A 15,345-nucleotide genomic window follows, 5' to 3' on the forward strand; every position below is an offset into this window, starting at 1 on the left:
AGCCATTAGCACCGTTCGATGGGGATTTTGCAATTTCGCCATTTAATCCTTGCATAATTATTTCCACATTGAAACATAACAATGCCATTGGTTTTCTTTAGACTAATGGAAGGACGTTTGTAAATTTAATCTACTTTAATTTCAAAATGGTCGATTTTTGCACCATTCGGTGTAGCATTTGGTAAACGTGGATTACACTTGAGCTGCAACTATGTCTCTGGAGTCTGTATGCTTAATGTCAACAAGCTAGCTTTTGTAGCTCCTGAGTTCTCATACGGACAGACGGACCAACGGACGGACAGACGGACATGGCCAGATCAACTCGGCCATTGATCTTGATCAAGAAAATATAACTTTTATATAGTCAGAAACGCTTCCTTCTGTTACGTACTTCTCAACGAATCTAGAATACCCTTTTACTCTGCGAGTAACGATGAAATTAAAAGATATAAAACAATAAGTTACAGATTTAATTATCTTAATCTCTTTGACACCAGTGATCACCCGGGTTACAATGTCTTGTTCCTGGTGGATTGTGCTTGGGTCGTATCCAAACTTCAAGCCCTCTTCTTTTGCGTTTTTTTTGTGAAGCAACCATTCCTATTAGGACCAGGACGACCATCAGTAGACTCAGTAACTTCATTATTGTGTCCATAACAAAGTCTATACCATTTTTATAGCGTACAATTTTGAGATTCAGCCAGGTGCTAAACGGATTGGATATGCTAACTTATTGTTGTTCCAGAGTATTTTGAGACTCTTAATACGTTTTCTGTGTCTTAATGCTGTTGATTTTGCTCTTGCAACAGTGCAGACACTTTGCAGCGCATTACAATCAATCGATTTATACTGCCGTTTAGTACATATCTTACAACATTAGCAACCAGACGAGTGTCCCTTTCGGTTGCTAGTTGCAACCTCTTCTGAACCTTAACAAATAGCGACGAAAATTGCAACAAATGTGTTACGAATGCTTCGTGATCGTGGCATGACAGAATGTCGCCGGCAACAACAGCAAAAGCGAGCTGAGTGGAGCTGAGCTGAGCCGGAGAATTGGAGACCAATGAGGAAATCGTTACCTTGGCTTAAACCACTTAAACATCACGAGTTGAACTCTTAACAGCCTGGGACTCCAGTCCGAACTTTGGGCCGTTGCTGGGAGAAGACTTTTGCCGCGCTCCACTGATGTTGATGAGGAGGAGATGACGACGACGACAACAAAGAAGTTGACATCAGCAGCCGTCTAACAGCAACTGCAGTTGCACCGCGAGAAAAGTTAGTGCCATATCGATGAACTAAAAACTAATTCTTCAAAAACAAACATTTATCCCCTGTATAACTTAACTGAAATCAAGAATGGATGGAACAATTTGCTCATGCAAACAGAACTAATAAAAGCAGTAGAGTGTTAGGTGCGTTAAGATTGCATAAGAATTGACAGCGTTTGTCACAGTGCAGATTAGCCACGTTGATGAGATACTGGGATCGGAATCGGGAACGAGAATGGGCAATTGGGTTTTTGTTTTTTGGTAGCTACGGGCTGCTCAGGATGCTTGTTTGTAGTTGTTGGCATAGTATCTCTGTAGTATCTGTATAGTATCTGTATCTGCAGCTCTGGCCGCTTACAACGTAACCAAGTGTCTGTTGTTGGTGGGAGCTGATGCAATAAATCGCTGACAATGTCCGAGGTTGTTGCGGCGATTGTGATAAAAGTAAATCGCTGCAAATGCCAGTACACGATCTTCGGGCCCTAGAGGTAGTCTAGTTTGCGGCTTAACTAATGCTACAGCATCGCTTCATTGATATCGAATTACTTCGCATTTAAGTTACGCAATAGGCAGCCCGGCCTTGTCCCACTTGGCGGGTCCTGCTGCCGCTGTCTTTTCTTATCAGTTTCATATGGGCAACACGTAGGAAAAGTTAGCACACACACACACACACACACACACCCAACAAACGAACTCGTTCTAATTCGCGTTTGTTGGCAGGGGAAAAAGTTCTCCAAACCACTACTCCAGTTTGCTGGCAAAATCCCCAAAAGCGTTGCGTTGGCGTATTCTAAACTTTGCGCTACTTTTTGCCGAAGCTAAAGTCATTATCATTAAAGCCATACTTTGCTGCCGAAACTTTCACTTGGCTGGGCGGGGCGAGCAGGACGAAGCGGAGCGGAAAATATTGTAAATTGTATCTAACAGATACTTTATCGAGCCGAAACAGAAACTTCTGCCATTGTCCGCGAGCGACAAAACTGACACACATGTGGGAATATTCGCCAGGACCGAAGGACTGAAGGGATGAAGGGCTGAAGGGCTGGGAATTACATGCCAAGATAATGAGAGTATAACTGGGCGTGGCGGCAACTTATTCTTCGACTGCGCAGACCAGAAGTTTTCTGAAAAGTTTGGCGAATCTGCAGCATGCTAAATTTGGGGAGAAAAGTGTTGCAAAAAGTAAATGTAGATCTCAACGATGCACACTTGCAAATGGTGGTCCGACTGGAAAATGTTTTCTTTGCAATAAATGGAAAATATTCGATTTTTTCATTCTTATGAATTCCAATTGAAGAATTTAGTTTGTACAAAAGTGCATATGAATGAAAATACTATTTAATTGGTCGACATAAGCACTTTTGTCTATATATAATCCGTAATCAAAAACGTTTCCCATTTTGGCTAAACCAAAGAGCCCACTCCATTTTGTCTCATTATCGTTTAAAGCCCCATAAATGGAATAGGTACTTTTCACGACAAAGTAAGTGTTATTATAACACCCTTTTCTACAATTTAAATTAAAATTGCCCAGTCAGAAAGTTTTCTTCTTTTACAATAGAGTCGATATAAGTTTATTCGCCCTTATTGACACACTGGATCCACTGATCACTTATCGCATCCTCCCCAGTTGCAATTCTGGTTGTTGTTATAGTTTTGATCTGGTCGGATCCAAACCTCAACATGTCTCTTCTTTTTCCCGGCTGGGGTCACTCCGGTCAGGCAGAGGATAACCAACAGAAGAAACAACAGTGACTTCATTTTTGTGCCAAGTCGACGATATTTCCCTTTTTATAGCTGATACATGTAAAGGTGTCACGAATGGATGCACTAATTAGCCACGCACTGATGCACTATTAAGGATTTTAAATCGCCAATGAAAACGATAAGTAGAATATAATATACCTATTAAGCTAGCCATTTTAATTTTGAAAGCTGTATAGATCATTAAAACCTGATGTAATTTCATGTTTCGCATTGATGCCTTTATTCTTTTATAGATAAATATTGATTGGATTTCTATAAACTTGATTTGTATACTGGCACTGGTATAAAATGCAGGGTAAAAATTGAAACAGAATTCAATACATCAGTGTTGATTATTTATGGATATCACCATGACCAATTTTGACATTTTTTATAGCCATACATTATTCGTAAAATAAATGAAATGTCAAAGATTTTCTAGGGCTTGTTACATAAGACAATGGCCTTTTTCTGTTTATTACAATACGTAAATAACGACAAAGTTCTGTAATCCGTAATCAAAAACGTTTCCCATTTTGGCTAAACCAAAGAGCCCAATCCATTTTTTCTCATTATCGTTTAAAGCCCCATAAATGGAATAGGTACTTTTCACGACAAAGTAAGTGTTAATATAAAACCCTTTTCTAATATTTAAATTAAAATTGCCCAGTCAGATAGTTTTATTCTTTTACAATAGAGTCGATATAAGTTTATTCGCCCTTATTGACACACTGGATCCAATGATCACTTATCGCATCCTCCCCAGTTGCAATTCTGGTTGTTGTTGTTATAGTTTTGATCTGGTCGGATCCAAACCTCAACATGTCTCTTCTTTTTCCCGGCTGGGGTCACTCCGGTCAGGCAGAGGATAACCAACAGAAGAATCAGCAGTGACTTCATTTTTGTGCCAAGTCGACGATATTTCCCTTTTTATAGCTGATACATATAAAGGTGTCACGAATGGATGCACTAATTCGCCACGCACTGATACACTATTAAGGATTTTAAATCGCCAATGAAAACGATAAGTAGAATATAATATACCTATTGAACTAACCATTTTTATTATCATAGCTGTATAGATCATTAAATCTTGATGTAATTTCATGTTTCGCATAGCTGCCTTTTTTCTTTAAAGATAAATATTGATTGGATTTCTATCATTTTGATTTGTATATTGGCACTGGTATATCACAGGGTAAAAATTAAAACAGAATTTAATAAAATAGTGTTGATTATTTATGGATATCACCATGACCAATTTTGACATTTTTCATAACCATACATTATTTATAAAATAATTGAAAGGTCAAAGGTTTCCAAGGGCTTGTTACATAAGACAATGGCCTTTTTCTGTTTATCACAAAACGTAATTAACAATAAAGTTATATAAAAATCATTATGCAATGGATAAATATATTATAACTAATGTGAATACTTGTGAAAATTTGTTATTTGACTTATGAAGAAAAACGAAAATTCTATATAAAATGTACTAAATGTATTTAGGCACAATAAAAATTCAGTCTTACTTAAAAGCATTAAATAACGTTTTTGATGCAAAAAACCATCTTTTGAATAGGACTATATGAAAAGGTTATTGTGACAAAGAAAAAGTGTATTTAATAATAACATAAAAACATTTATTTGTTTCAGATATAATTTCAACAAATCCTCAGCCCCTAAATGTTAGTTTTATTTCCTAATTATTTTTAGTTTGTCCTTTTGATGATAAAATCATACGAATGGTTTTCTGATTGTATTTTTCTTTACGAAAAATCTTTCTACCAAATAGTCGTAACCAATTTCATTGCTACTGTTTTGAATTTTTACAATCTTTTTTGTATCAACTTGCTTAGTCCTAACTATTAATGTCGCATAGTTTTCGAGGTAGCAGAGGCGGATCACTTTCTACTAACTACTACTATTTACCCCACAACATAATATATCTGTTTAACTTAAAACTATGGGCTATACAAATAACACAAAACGGTTTAAAATGGTGGGGCCATTTTATTAGTGAAAAATGATGTCGTTACTATTTGTACAAAGACCAAGAAAAAGACGATTGGTGTACCAATTGATCTAATAGGGCGGTTGTGGTATGTCCATAGGCTTCGGTCTTATCCAGATCTCAATATTTTTTTTCTTGCCTTTCTGTGGAAGGGCCGTGGCCACAGCCAAGAGACCAAGAAGTCCTACTAGCAATACCTGTAGCTTCATTGTTGAGCACATATCTCAGTGTATCCCCTTTTTATAGAAAAAATATATAGTAAAGGTGACATGACCAATTATTTTTGTCTCGCCTTAAAAGCATTTATACTTAACTTCACACAATAGATTTGTAAACTTTTAAGGCGGTGTGTAACTATATAAAAAACTGTCCATCTTTCTAAAATATTAGACGTGTATTGGAATTGAACTTTCAAACGATTAAGAATTTATAATCACTACCTACAATTTTGCCTATATTTAAAACCAAATGAATACTCCTGATGGAATGTAGGTTTTAAAAGACTTTACAGCTAAAAAATTTCTCCTTTTACGATTAAGGTAGTGCGATTAATGCAATGCAAAACGATTATTCCCAAGGCGCTTTTGAGACATTTTTCCAATTTGTAATAAAACAATTGCGGCCAACGGCTAAGCCTTTAGAAAGTATTGCCATACAAGCAAAAGGTTGGCTGCTGTTCAATCGAGTTTTTGCCTTTTGTTGGCCAAAAAAAGTGGCAAAAGGAAAGGCCCACATACAAGTGAATAAGAAATAAGTTGGGAGGCCGAGGAAGTGATGGATTTTCAGGCTCATTAAATCAGGTTAGCAATTCAAAGACCAGAGCACAGCAGAAACCAGCTGCAAGTTCTTGGCCCGCCTTTCACTCTCCCAGCTGCGGTCGCCGGACCATCGAATTGCAACCATAAAGCCATGCCCCGAAGCGTGGTGATTACCCCAGCATGTTAATGCCGGTTCGCAGCCAAAGAAGACATATTGTGGTCACCTAATGGCGATTCTCGGGTTCTCCTAGTTTCTAGTCTCTGGAGAATCTAATTCCATCCCGCAGCATAAAGCTGTTAGCTATCGAAACATAAAGTATAAACTCCCTAAGAGGCCTACTTATATTTGCTCCACAGTTTTGTATATAAGGTCAATAATTCTATATATTCAATATGTTCTAGTTGAACATAGTGGTCACGCTATTCCAAGTAGGGTAGTTGATAAATAACACGCAAATGTACTTGAGTCATTTAGGCATATTTAACGAACTATATAATATTTATCAACAATTCTTTTTAAAATAACTACAGTAAACATGTCCTGTAAATGTCAAAGGTTCGATTTGACTTGGATATGGGATAACCCAAAGTGTGACAAACCTAAACCGTGACATTCGTAATCTTATTACGCCCCTACACCTTTTGTTTTAGGTGTTCAGACCTATAAAAAGCCGATTGGCTTGAATATCGGTGTAAGAATGAAAACAGTAGCACTCCTCTTGGTTCTCCTTTGCATCGTCGCCTTGGTCCAGTCTTGGCAATGGCCGTGGGAAAAGAAGAAGCCAAAGTTTCCACAGCCAAGCCCCAATAATCGTAAGTGGTATCCTCTTCAGTTTTGAGTGTAGTCTAACCCATTCTCTTGCAGGTGATAAGTGGTGCCGTCTTAACTTGGGGCCCGCCTGGGGAGGAAGATGCTAAGATATGAGTGATTGAGCTTAATATAAAATAAACCCAAACCCAAAACTTTTACATCTTACGTTTGTAAAATGTGTTTAAATGTAGATGCATGTAGATAATTGGTGCAACATGTTTTTATTGCCTACTTTCAGAGCACAATTTCAAGTGACCAACATTGCTCAAAAGTATGTGACGTTTAATAAATAGATGGTGCAGGAAAAGTTAAGACCCCATCACAATTAATCCAGGAATTAATTACTAAGAATTCCGTATCGATTTACTATGCCTGACACACTTTCCATAGGCCTTCCCCTCTCTTCTCCTTTTGCAGCTGTCGCAGACTTATGCGAAACAAAGAGAGACGACACTGAAAACAATTACTACATTTTATACAAGCCTAAAGTATGATTTTTACCGAGATGTTTATAACCAAATGACCAAGTAAATTGTTTTTTTAATACAAAATTCGGTAAATATATGTTCTCTCTGCATGCAACTCTCCGATTGTGCGGCATGTGCACGTTTGCAATTAGCAGCGCTTTATGTGTTGATGTTGCAGCAGTTGCATGCTGCTGACAAATGCAAAGTCATGTGATGCCGGCTGGCCTGTGTCGCCGTACAATGACCCACATTGTGATGCGCTTTTATTAGACACGCGAGGCGCAAAAACAAAGGGCCAACAATGAGTCCGGAGTTCGGAGTCCGGAGATAGGAGATAGGAGAAAGCAGTCCGGGGCTTGGAGTCCGGACAATGGCCCAGCAAGGAGACTATGACGACAACAGTGCTGTCGTCATCGCCGCGCAAACAAATGAAGACAATGCAAATGTGGAACACACTAGGACATTAAACTCGCACTTGGATATCCTATCTTAGGGAAGAGCAAAAATCAAATTAATTTTAATCTGTATTTTAGCCAGGATGTTCCACATTTCTCACGAGAACCTCTCTGCAAACTAAACATTGTCAATTTTACAAATAAGCTTTAAAAATTTGTAGAATCTCCGTAGCATCTTTATGATTAATCTTAACTCTGTGGTTGCCGAGCTCATTGACCTAAGTTCATGATCCTAACAAGAATGTTTCTATTTTACAGGTGGCAACGCTTGATACCAGCTTTTTTAATATTGTCAAACAACAAACACCCTTATCAATACGTGTACCCGAAATAATAAAAACAAAACACGGTTTTTTTTATTTATTTGATTATTTCTTGAACAACGTTGTGGCTGACACCGTTTGAATACCTATATTGCTAGCATCAGAATGTCTATCATTGGAAAAGGCTTACGAAATCGAGGATGGGAGTGCCAAATTGATCTAATAGGGCGGTTGTGGTATGTCCATAGGCTTCGGTCTTATCCAGATCTCAATATTTTTTTTCTTGCCTTTTTGTGGAAGGGCCGTGGCCACAGCCAAGAGACCAAGAAGTCCTACTAGCAATACCTGTAGCTTCATTGTTGTTTCAAAAACTCAGCGTATCCATTTTTTATAGAGAAAATATATAGTATATGTACATAATTCCATGGTGACATGACAAATTATTTTAGTCTCGCCTTAACAGCATTAATAATACTTAGTATATTATATATGTATATTCTTAATTTCATTTATCCAATTATTATTTAGATCAATATTATTTCAATGGAAAGAACATTTCTTCTATACATCTGAAGATCCATGTTCAATTTGATTCGTTATTCCAGTAAGGCTTGTTCCCTTGTAATATTACTCCATTCTGCCAGCTCCAAAGGCTGTGTCATTTGGCCTTATAATTGCATTTCAGATTAGGTGGCTCCCAGACCCTTCGAGTTTTGCAGCTCGGAATGATGGAGGCTCCCAGGGAGCAAAGGGTGGTAGGTGGATAGGTGGGCAGGTGGAGGACGTTGGCCAAGCCTTTAACCAATGAGACAGTTAGTCAGTTCCAGTTAGCCACAGCAACAATCGCCATCAGCATCGTCATCATCATCGTCAGCAGGTGCAGAAGGGGGAGGGGAGGCGGAACCACAGACGTTAACAACAAGCGGCACATGCAACAAAGTGGGCCAGTTTACACCTGCAGTTAGTGTTCAGGTGATAGGGGAAAACAGGGGCACTACACAGTTTCACCTGTGTCATGGCCTTCCTACGTAATTATTTGTAATTTGTTTGCCCAAGTGTAGGGAAGCGGAGATTCGGTTGTTGGTAATGCAAACCAATTGTCCTAGTTGGTCCTGCCGCTTCACTCGCTCTACATCGCTTTCGTGTCCTTTGAGTGGGCAAGTACTTGGTTATGGCTGTTATTGCAGCTAATACAATATAGAGGCAGTGGGAACATGTTGGTTGTCGTAAATCCAAAATGCCAACAGCTTCTTAAAGGACTTTCCATTTGAAATATTGGACAATGCCTGGCGAAATGTCCGGGAAATGTCCGGGGGTATTTCGCCATTCTTTTAGTTATATAGATTGATGGTGGCGACGACTGACAGCGGAAACGGAAATGCCTTCGCCTCTCACAGACGGGCATTAGGAAGTAATTAACCCGAGATAGGCAGCAAATCTGGGAGAAAGCCGAAATCTTATTGCGTAATTGTCCACTGGCAGAGACAAAGAAAACAAAACGCCGATGGATCCATAAATTATCGGGCTCCAGATGGAGATGGGTTGTCGTTGGTAATCCTAATTCACAGTAAAGCATATATACAATGGATGATATATGATTGCCAAGAGTATTTTTGACTTGGTATTGGAAATTTTCTGTAAAACTGACATCATATAATAAGATCTATCAAAATACTCTTCTAATTTAAAACGGTAAGATAAATGTGTCTCTAATATTAATGTTTTCACTACACATACATATATGGTTTGTACTTACTTATAACAAGCTTGTGTAATATTTGGCTTGATTTTTTCCCCGTGTCCTTTGAAAAGCAATGGGGACAGTCTGTCAGTCAGCCAGCCACCCTTAGTGGAATATTTCAATTACGCCCCAAACCCAAAAGCGAACCACAAAAGAATTGAACCCAGGCCCGCAGGCATATGCTCGCGGGCTGCGTTCCTTTGAGTTGAATACATTTCGATTAATACAAATTTGCTTATTTCCCTCTTTGAATGCAAATCGAATTATGCGCGGAATTTAAGTGGAATTTTCGCGCTGGGGTGTGAGCGGGAATTCGGCGAAAATTTGCATCAATTTTTCTTGGCATTAACAAACCGGGCGTGGGGATGATGCTGAGCTATCTGTGCCATTATTGAGTTAATAAATCACATGCCAGCTTCAATTACCACAGCCCGTGGTCCATGGCAGTGCTTACCTCAAAGATTCCGAACACTGACAACTCGCAACTTGGCCGAGACGCTTGGCTCGGAGCTGAAATGTCATTACCAGCCACTTGAAATATTCGATTTTCTATTCAGATGCTAAATTTGCGTAATAACTCAGCCGATTCAGTCCTGTTTCGTCTCGTCTTTCGGCAATCTCGAATTGCGCTTGCTTGCCATTTGGCCGGGTGAATCAAAAAAAGTGAAAAAGGGGAAGTGGGAAAGTGGGCGTTTTAACCACTCTTTGGATGGATGAATAGTGACTTCGATGGGCGTCTCAAGGATGCCGGGCTTAATAGGAATCGCAATGGAATTGAATTAGACATGCGAGGGTGACACAACCGACCGCCTGGTTTCAAGTGTAAATAACCATTGGAATGACTTCTCTTCAGATATTTTAACCCTTAAAAAAACACTTTTTGGGCTGGTTTCTTATGCTACTGTGCCATTTCTCATCGTTGTTTTGCATAATATTGCGATGACGCGCAAATCTCAAGTGACTTGAAATCGTTGCGCTGTAATAAATGGTACATTAAGTAAATGACATAAACGGGGCTTTCTTGAAATTCCTCTCGTGGTTTTAAATTGAACAGCAGACTTTTTTTTATATATAAAATATATTATGTATATTTCATAGCATAACTTATTTTATAGCTAACCCCTTCAATGTCCCCGCAAGTTTGCTGTAAGGAAATGTTGTTCCTTTGCAATTAATAGACTTTAATTAATCCTTAAACTACAACCTCAAATGTTGATTTATTATTTTTGGTTTGCTATAAGTCTGCTGTTCATCTCGCAATTTAATAAACGCCATTCAAAGGAGCACGCGGAGAAATTAAAGTTGCTTATTCCCCTGAGCTGCACAGGACCTCTGAAACAGGACAGCGTGAACGTGCGAACAAACCGGATATCCGTTTATGGAGCGGATGTTGCCTGATTTCCGCCCCTTTGACAGGGCAACCAATAGCCCAATAGCCCACAAGTCCACCGCCCGTCCGGATTGTTTGCAATAATTTATCTCTCACTCGCATTAAATGACAAAAATGCTGTATTGTTGCGCCAGACGTCGTCGTCGGTCTCATAAATCAGAGATCAAGCCTCAAGTACGGTAATTGCTTTGGAAATGCGGCCAAAGTGGGTTAAGCTGAAATTAGTTGCTTAGAGTCGGACTAGCTGGCAAACATTTTTGATTTAGCTTTTCGATTGGCCGCTTTTCCTGCAATTGTAGTTCAGTTCTCAGTTGTTGGCCAAACTTTTTCCCAACGCTTTCACACACACATAAATAACTGGCACAAACAATATTTTAGGACGGCAAAAAAAGAAGTCGGTCTGCAGTTTAATGCTTGCAAAGGGTACTATTTACATATTTAGGCGAAAGTTTGCAGTGCCGCAAAGATAAGTCAATACTAGTATAGTGGGAAAAGCTGAAAGTTCCCATATCACATTAATTATCGAAAGATCTAACATCTGTTCAGTTTCATAAATCCCATTAATATAATACCTTATTTATATCACCTAAAACCATTTACTTTTTACACTCTTTACCATCATAAGACTGGTATTTAGTGTAAGGTATCTCCGAATTCGGTATCTCGAAGTCCTGGCTTCTTTCTTCTTCGCCTCCGATTCCGGTTGGCTCTCTGGCTGTGGATATATTTCTGGTTCTGCTGCTGGCAGGGGCAACATGCACAGTAAATTTTCATTTGCAAGACAGTTGGTGGTGTTTGAGGGAGGAGGGGGAGTGAGGGAGTTGAGGGCCGAGGATATGCATTTAAATACGTGTTGAATTATTGTCCTGCAGGAGGAGCAGCAGAGTGCGCCGAGGATATGCCATGCTCCAGTTCCAGTTCCAGTTCGAGTTGCAGTTGCATGTCTCCCTCCTCCGCTCCTCGTGCCTATTAAATTAAATTGCTTAATTTTCTGCAACTGCAAGCAGCGGGAGAGCCAAGAGAGATGGGAGATGGGGGATCAGGGGGTTCCTGAAGGAACATCAAACATTACAAAACTTTCATCATTGTGTGACATGGAATTATTTGTTTGCTCGTTCTTGCCGTTCCGTTGGTATTTCTGGTTCTGTTGCCATTTCAGTTGCCTGGCAACGGCAACGGCAACATTCATTTCAGTTGTTTAGATTTTATGCTTTGCAATTTTATTTATCGCAGACTCCTCGCCAACTCCTCGTGTGTTATTTACGTTCATGTAGTTGCATCTGTGCACTTCGCCAGCACTGCTCATTGTTGTTTAGTTGGTCAGCATGACAATAATAGCAATAATAATTAAAATAAATGGACTGTTATGCGGTGCCATGTGCGGGGATCCGATTGTTTATGAAGCCTGTGGGAAGGAAGTGTTGGGTATGCAGATCAACAGCAATGAATTCGAATGGGAATCACAAGCCAGAGGAGTTCATAAGCAGCGAGCTCTACTGCATTGGATCGACTAAACCAAAATACATCATTTTCGTATCAATATAGACTTTATTTTGCTGAGGAACAGTTAAAAGATATTAATTGATAAATCTTACTGTATGATTATGATCTGAATGTGCGGAACAAACCTCTGATGAGATGTCTCATTGATCTTATGCAAAACATAAAAAGGAACAGCCAGTCTACAACGAGCAGTGATTAAAACGAAACCCAAGCCAAGCCCAGGCCAGGCAATATAATCATTTACCACAATCAAGGCAGCCACCTGGCTTACCTTCGCCGCCGTAATCACAGCCATCATCGGCCGCAAACCCAGATGGGCTCACTCGCAGACGGACTGAATCCTTGAAGGAACTGCGGTCCTGCGAGCTGCCAGTGCGCAGACAACAGACAACAGACGAGACATCAGACGAGACAGGACCCGGCAACATTGGGCTCATAATTCATTAAGACTTTTCTGAGTTATGCACAAGTTTGTACGTTCCTTCCTTTTATTTTGCCGTAGCAACTCCGTCTGCTGCCGGAGGACAAAACCGATAAGGACCACTGGCAGTGGGCGAGGTGAGGAAAAGGCTTCTGCTCCCGGATGATAACTGGCTACCGTTAATTTTCCCTCTGCCCCCCAGAGCCCCATTCCCCACACCGGGCTGTTAAAAAAATAAAAAATAAGAATGAAGCTGCTCGCACTGTCTGTTCTTTAAGGTGTAAATTCTGAAAGCCATAAACAAAAGGCGGCTTCGCTTCGTCCTTTTACCCCTGCTCTTCGCTACCTCACAATTCCTAGTCCTGATTTCTTGCAACATCTTCCTTCAATTCTTCCAAGTCAGCTGCTACTGCTGTGCTTTTGTTTGCACGCCTTGGAAACTGCTGCATTGTGTGCAGAAGTTAGCCCGATTGGTCAAAACAGTGGGTTTGGCACATTGGAAACATATAAATATTGAAATAAAATTAATCAAAATATATTCAAATATTATTGCAGCTTGATTACAGCAAGATTAAAAATCTACATGGCCAACTAATTGCTGGCTTTACAAGGTTTGCATTACACAAATGTGTAAATGTAATAGGCATTGTTATATTCATTATTTTCAGTTTGGTGTTTTATTTCTAACAATGCTATGCGAAACAAATGAATTTCACGCATTTAAACTAACAAATAAAATATCCACATCCAGTTCGAAGTACCATTCGCTTTCAATGCTCTATCATTCGGCTGTGCTAGTTAGAGCTGGTAAAGTCAAGGACCTCTACGCCTGACTCCTGAAGACTCTGTGACCACGGTGCAGTGTCCTTCATCCGATGGCCACGTTTATGGCGCTTTGTGCCGCCCAGCAGCCGAGCAGCTCCTTTCGCCTTTCACCATTCCAGCCCATAAGTTCACTCAGCCGGCTGTGCGCAAAATGAAATTGTTTTGCTCGGCGTCGCCGGCATCGCTTTGCTCTTCACCCGGCTTCTTTTTTAGTATGCCGAACAGCAGCTGCTACTCCTTGGCTCCTTGGCTCTTTGGATCCTGTGCTGCTGTGCTCCTGTGTGTCCTGTGTCTTGCGTCCTGCTCCAACCCCCGGGTCCCAGTCCAGGGTTTTGCTCTCGCCGCGCTGCACAGAATTTGTAATTGCAATGTCGGTTAATTAAATACAGTTTTACTTTATGTAGCTCGCTCGCACTCGGCCGTGTTGTTTATCTTGTGTAGCCGTCATTTATCTCTATTTTTCACTTAGGGCTTGTTACACTCTCAACCGAGCCTGGCTGCTTGTTCCCAGAAAATTTATAGTCCCAGCCCGGCCAAGGAGCTGGAAGCCTTTCCGAAAGGATTATGAGTTACACCTTGTGAGAGTTCAACACGAAGGTATGGGACCTGAGATCAATGCCAAGAACAGTAGAAAGCATTCGCTTGGGTAAAAACCCTTGGAAATGATAATTCTATGAAGTATATTAGATGAATTAAAAAGTTTACGAAACTTATCATATGCAATAAATCTTTTACTATTTAAAAGTTAAATAAGTTGTAATAAAACACTTCTACGTAAGTGAAGTGTCCTCTTACCGATTGTTTTCTCTGTTCCCTTTTCCCACTGGAATTCTAAACTGTTGCAGCAATTACTTGAACATATGTGAAGCAATTAAAAAATGTTCCACATACGCACTGTGTGACATTTCTTTTTTTCGCTCAGCCATTTTTCTCAGTATTTTCATTCTTTCCGGGTTAATTTCTCTTCTCGCTCGTACTTCTTGTGGTGTGCTTCCCATTTCATGTTGCTTTTATTGGGTTTTCCACACTCATTTGTTTTTCCACTCTTTTAACTTTTATTTAAGAAAATTTCCATTTCGCTCCCAGACAGAATCGCTTTAGATTCGTCAGAAGAATGCTCTATATTGAATTCGATTTATTGCTGGTCGAGATGCGTAGAAGTTGATTAGTTTCCCAAACATTTGCCATCTGAACTTAGAGCAATTTTCAATGGAAAAACAAGGAGGATATTTGCTTGCTGCTCAAGGAATATAAAAACGACCATTAGAATTCTAAACAGCAAGTTAAACAATAATTCAGAAGGCTAAATTATGGCGACCCCCGCTCCGCCCACCATTACAGTAATCAAATATTATTTATTTGCTGTTTACACATATAACATTTCCGCGCCCTCATTCCCTGACCCTCTTCCAACTGACTTGCCAAAATTTATGCAAATTGTGAATGGAGTGTGGCGGGGGGGGGGACGAACATGGGGCATAAATTGGCTTATTGCGCTATAAATTGTATTTATTTTGATGAAATTTACACAGCGCTACATATATATATGGCTGCACATACATTTTCCCTAGATCTTAAGGCTTTAACTCATGGTCGCTGGGATATTTTCGGTTCTCTGTATAATGAACCGCAATGCCGAAGATGCCTTGATAAGGAATTAAACGTATAAAATGCGTGGGAACA

The 15,345-nt window shown here is 39.8% G+C and overlaps 4 protein-coding genes across 4 annotated transcripts; 1 reads left to right on the forward strand and 3 right to left on the reverse strand.

The window, feature by feature from the left end:
* Positions 1-449: 449 nt before the first annotated feature.
* LOC122617236 lies at positions 450-1,712 on the reverse strand. Its single transcript, XM_043792996.1, has one exon. The coding sequence runs from the start codon at positions 653-655 to the stop codon at positions 479-481; it is 177 nt and encodes a 58-aa protein (XP_043648931.1). The 5' UTR covers positions 656-1,712; the 3' UTR covers positions 450-478.
* A 3,295-nt stretch (positions 1,713-5,007) lies between these two features.
* On the reverse strand, positions 5,008-5,252 carry LOC122616831. Its single transcript, XM_043792404.1, has one exon. It carries the CDS (start codon positions 5,247-5,249, stop codon positions 5,100-5,102), a length of 150 nt encoding a protein of 49 aa, XP_043648339.1. The 5' UTR covers positions 5,250-5,252; the 3' UTR covers positions 5,008-5,099.
* A 1,187-nt stretch (positions 5,253-6,439) lies between these two features.
* LOC122616830 (accessory gland-specific peptide 70A) lies at positions 6,440-6,762 on the forward strand. Its single transcript, XM_043792403.1, has 2 exons — positions 6,440-6,599; positions 6,652-6,762. The coding sequence occupies exons 1-2, from the start codon at positions 6,485-6,487 to the stop codon at positions 6,702-6,704; spliced, it is 168 nt and encodes a 55-aa protein (XP_043648338.1). The 5' UTR covers positions 6,440-6,484; the 3' UTR covers positions 6,705-6,762.
* Positions 6,763-7,864: 1,102 nt separating this feature from the next.
* On the reverse strand, positions 7,865-8,152 carry LOC122617752. Its single transcript, XM_043793729.1, has one exon. The coding sequence runs from the start codon at positions 8,137-8,139 to the stop codon at positions 8,002-8,004; it is 138 nt and encodes a 45-aa protein (XP_043649664.1). The 5' UTR covers positions 8,140-8,152; the 3' UTR covers positions 7,865-8,001.
* Between the last annotated feature and the right edge of the window lie 7,193 nt (positions 8,153-15,345).

The sequence above is a fragment of the Drosophila teissieri genome, chromosome 3L (genome assembly GCF_016746235.2).
Source record: "Drosophila teissieri strain GT53w chromosome 3L, Prin_Dtei_1.1, whole genome shotgun sequence".
In the NCBI taxonomy this organism is placed as follows: domain Eukaryota; kingdom Metazoa; phylum Arthropoda; class Insecta; order Diptera; family Drosophilidae; genus Drosophila; species Drosophila teissieri.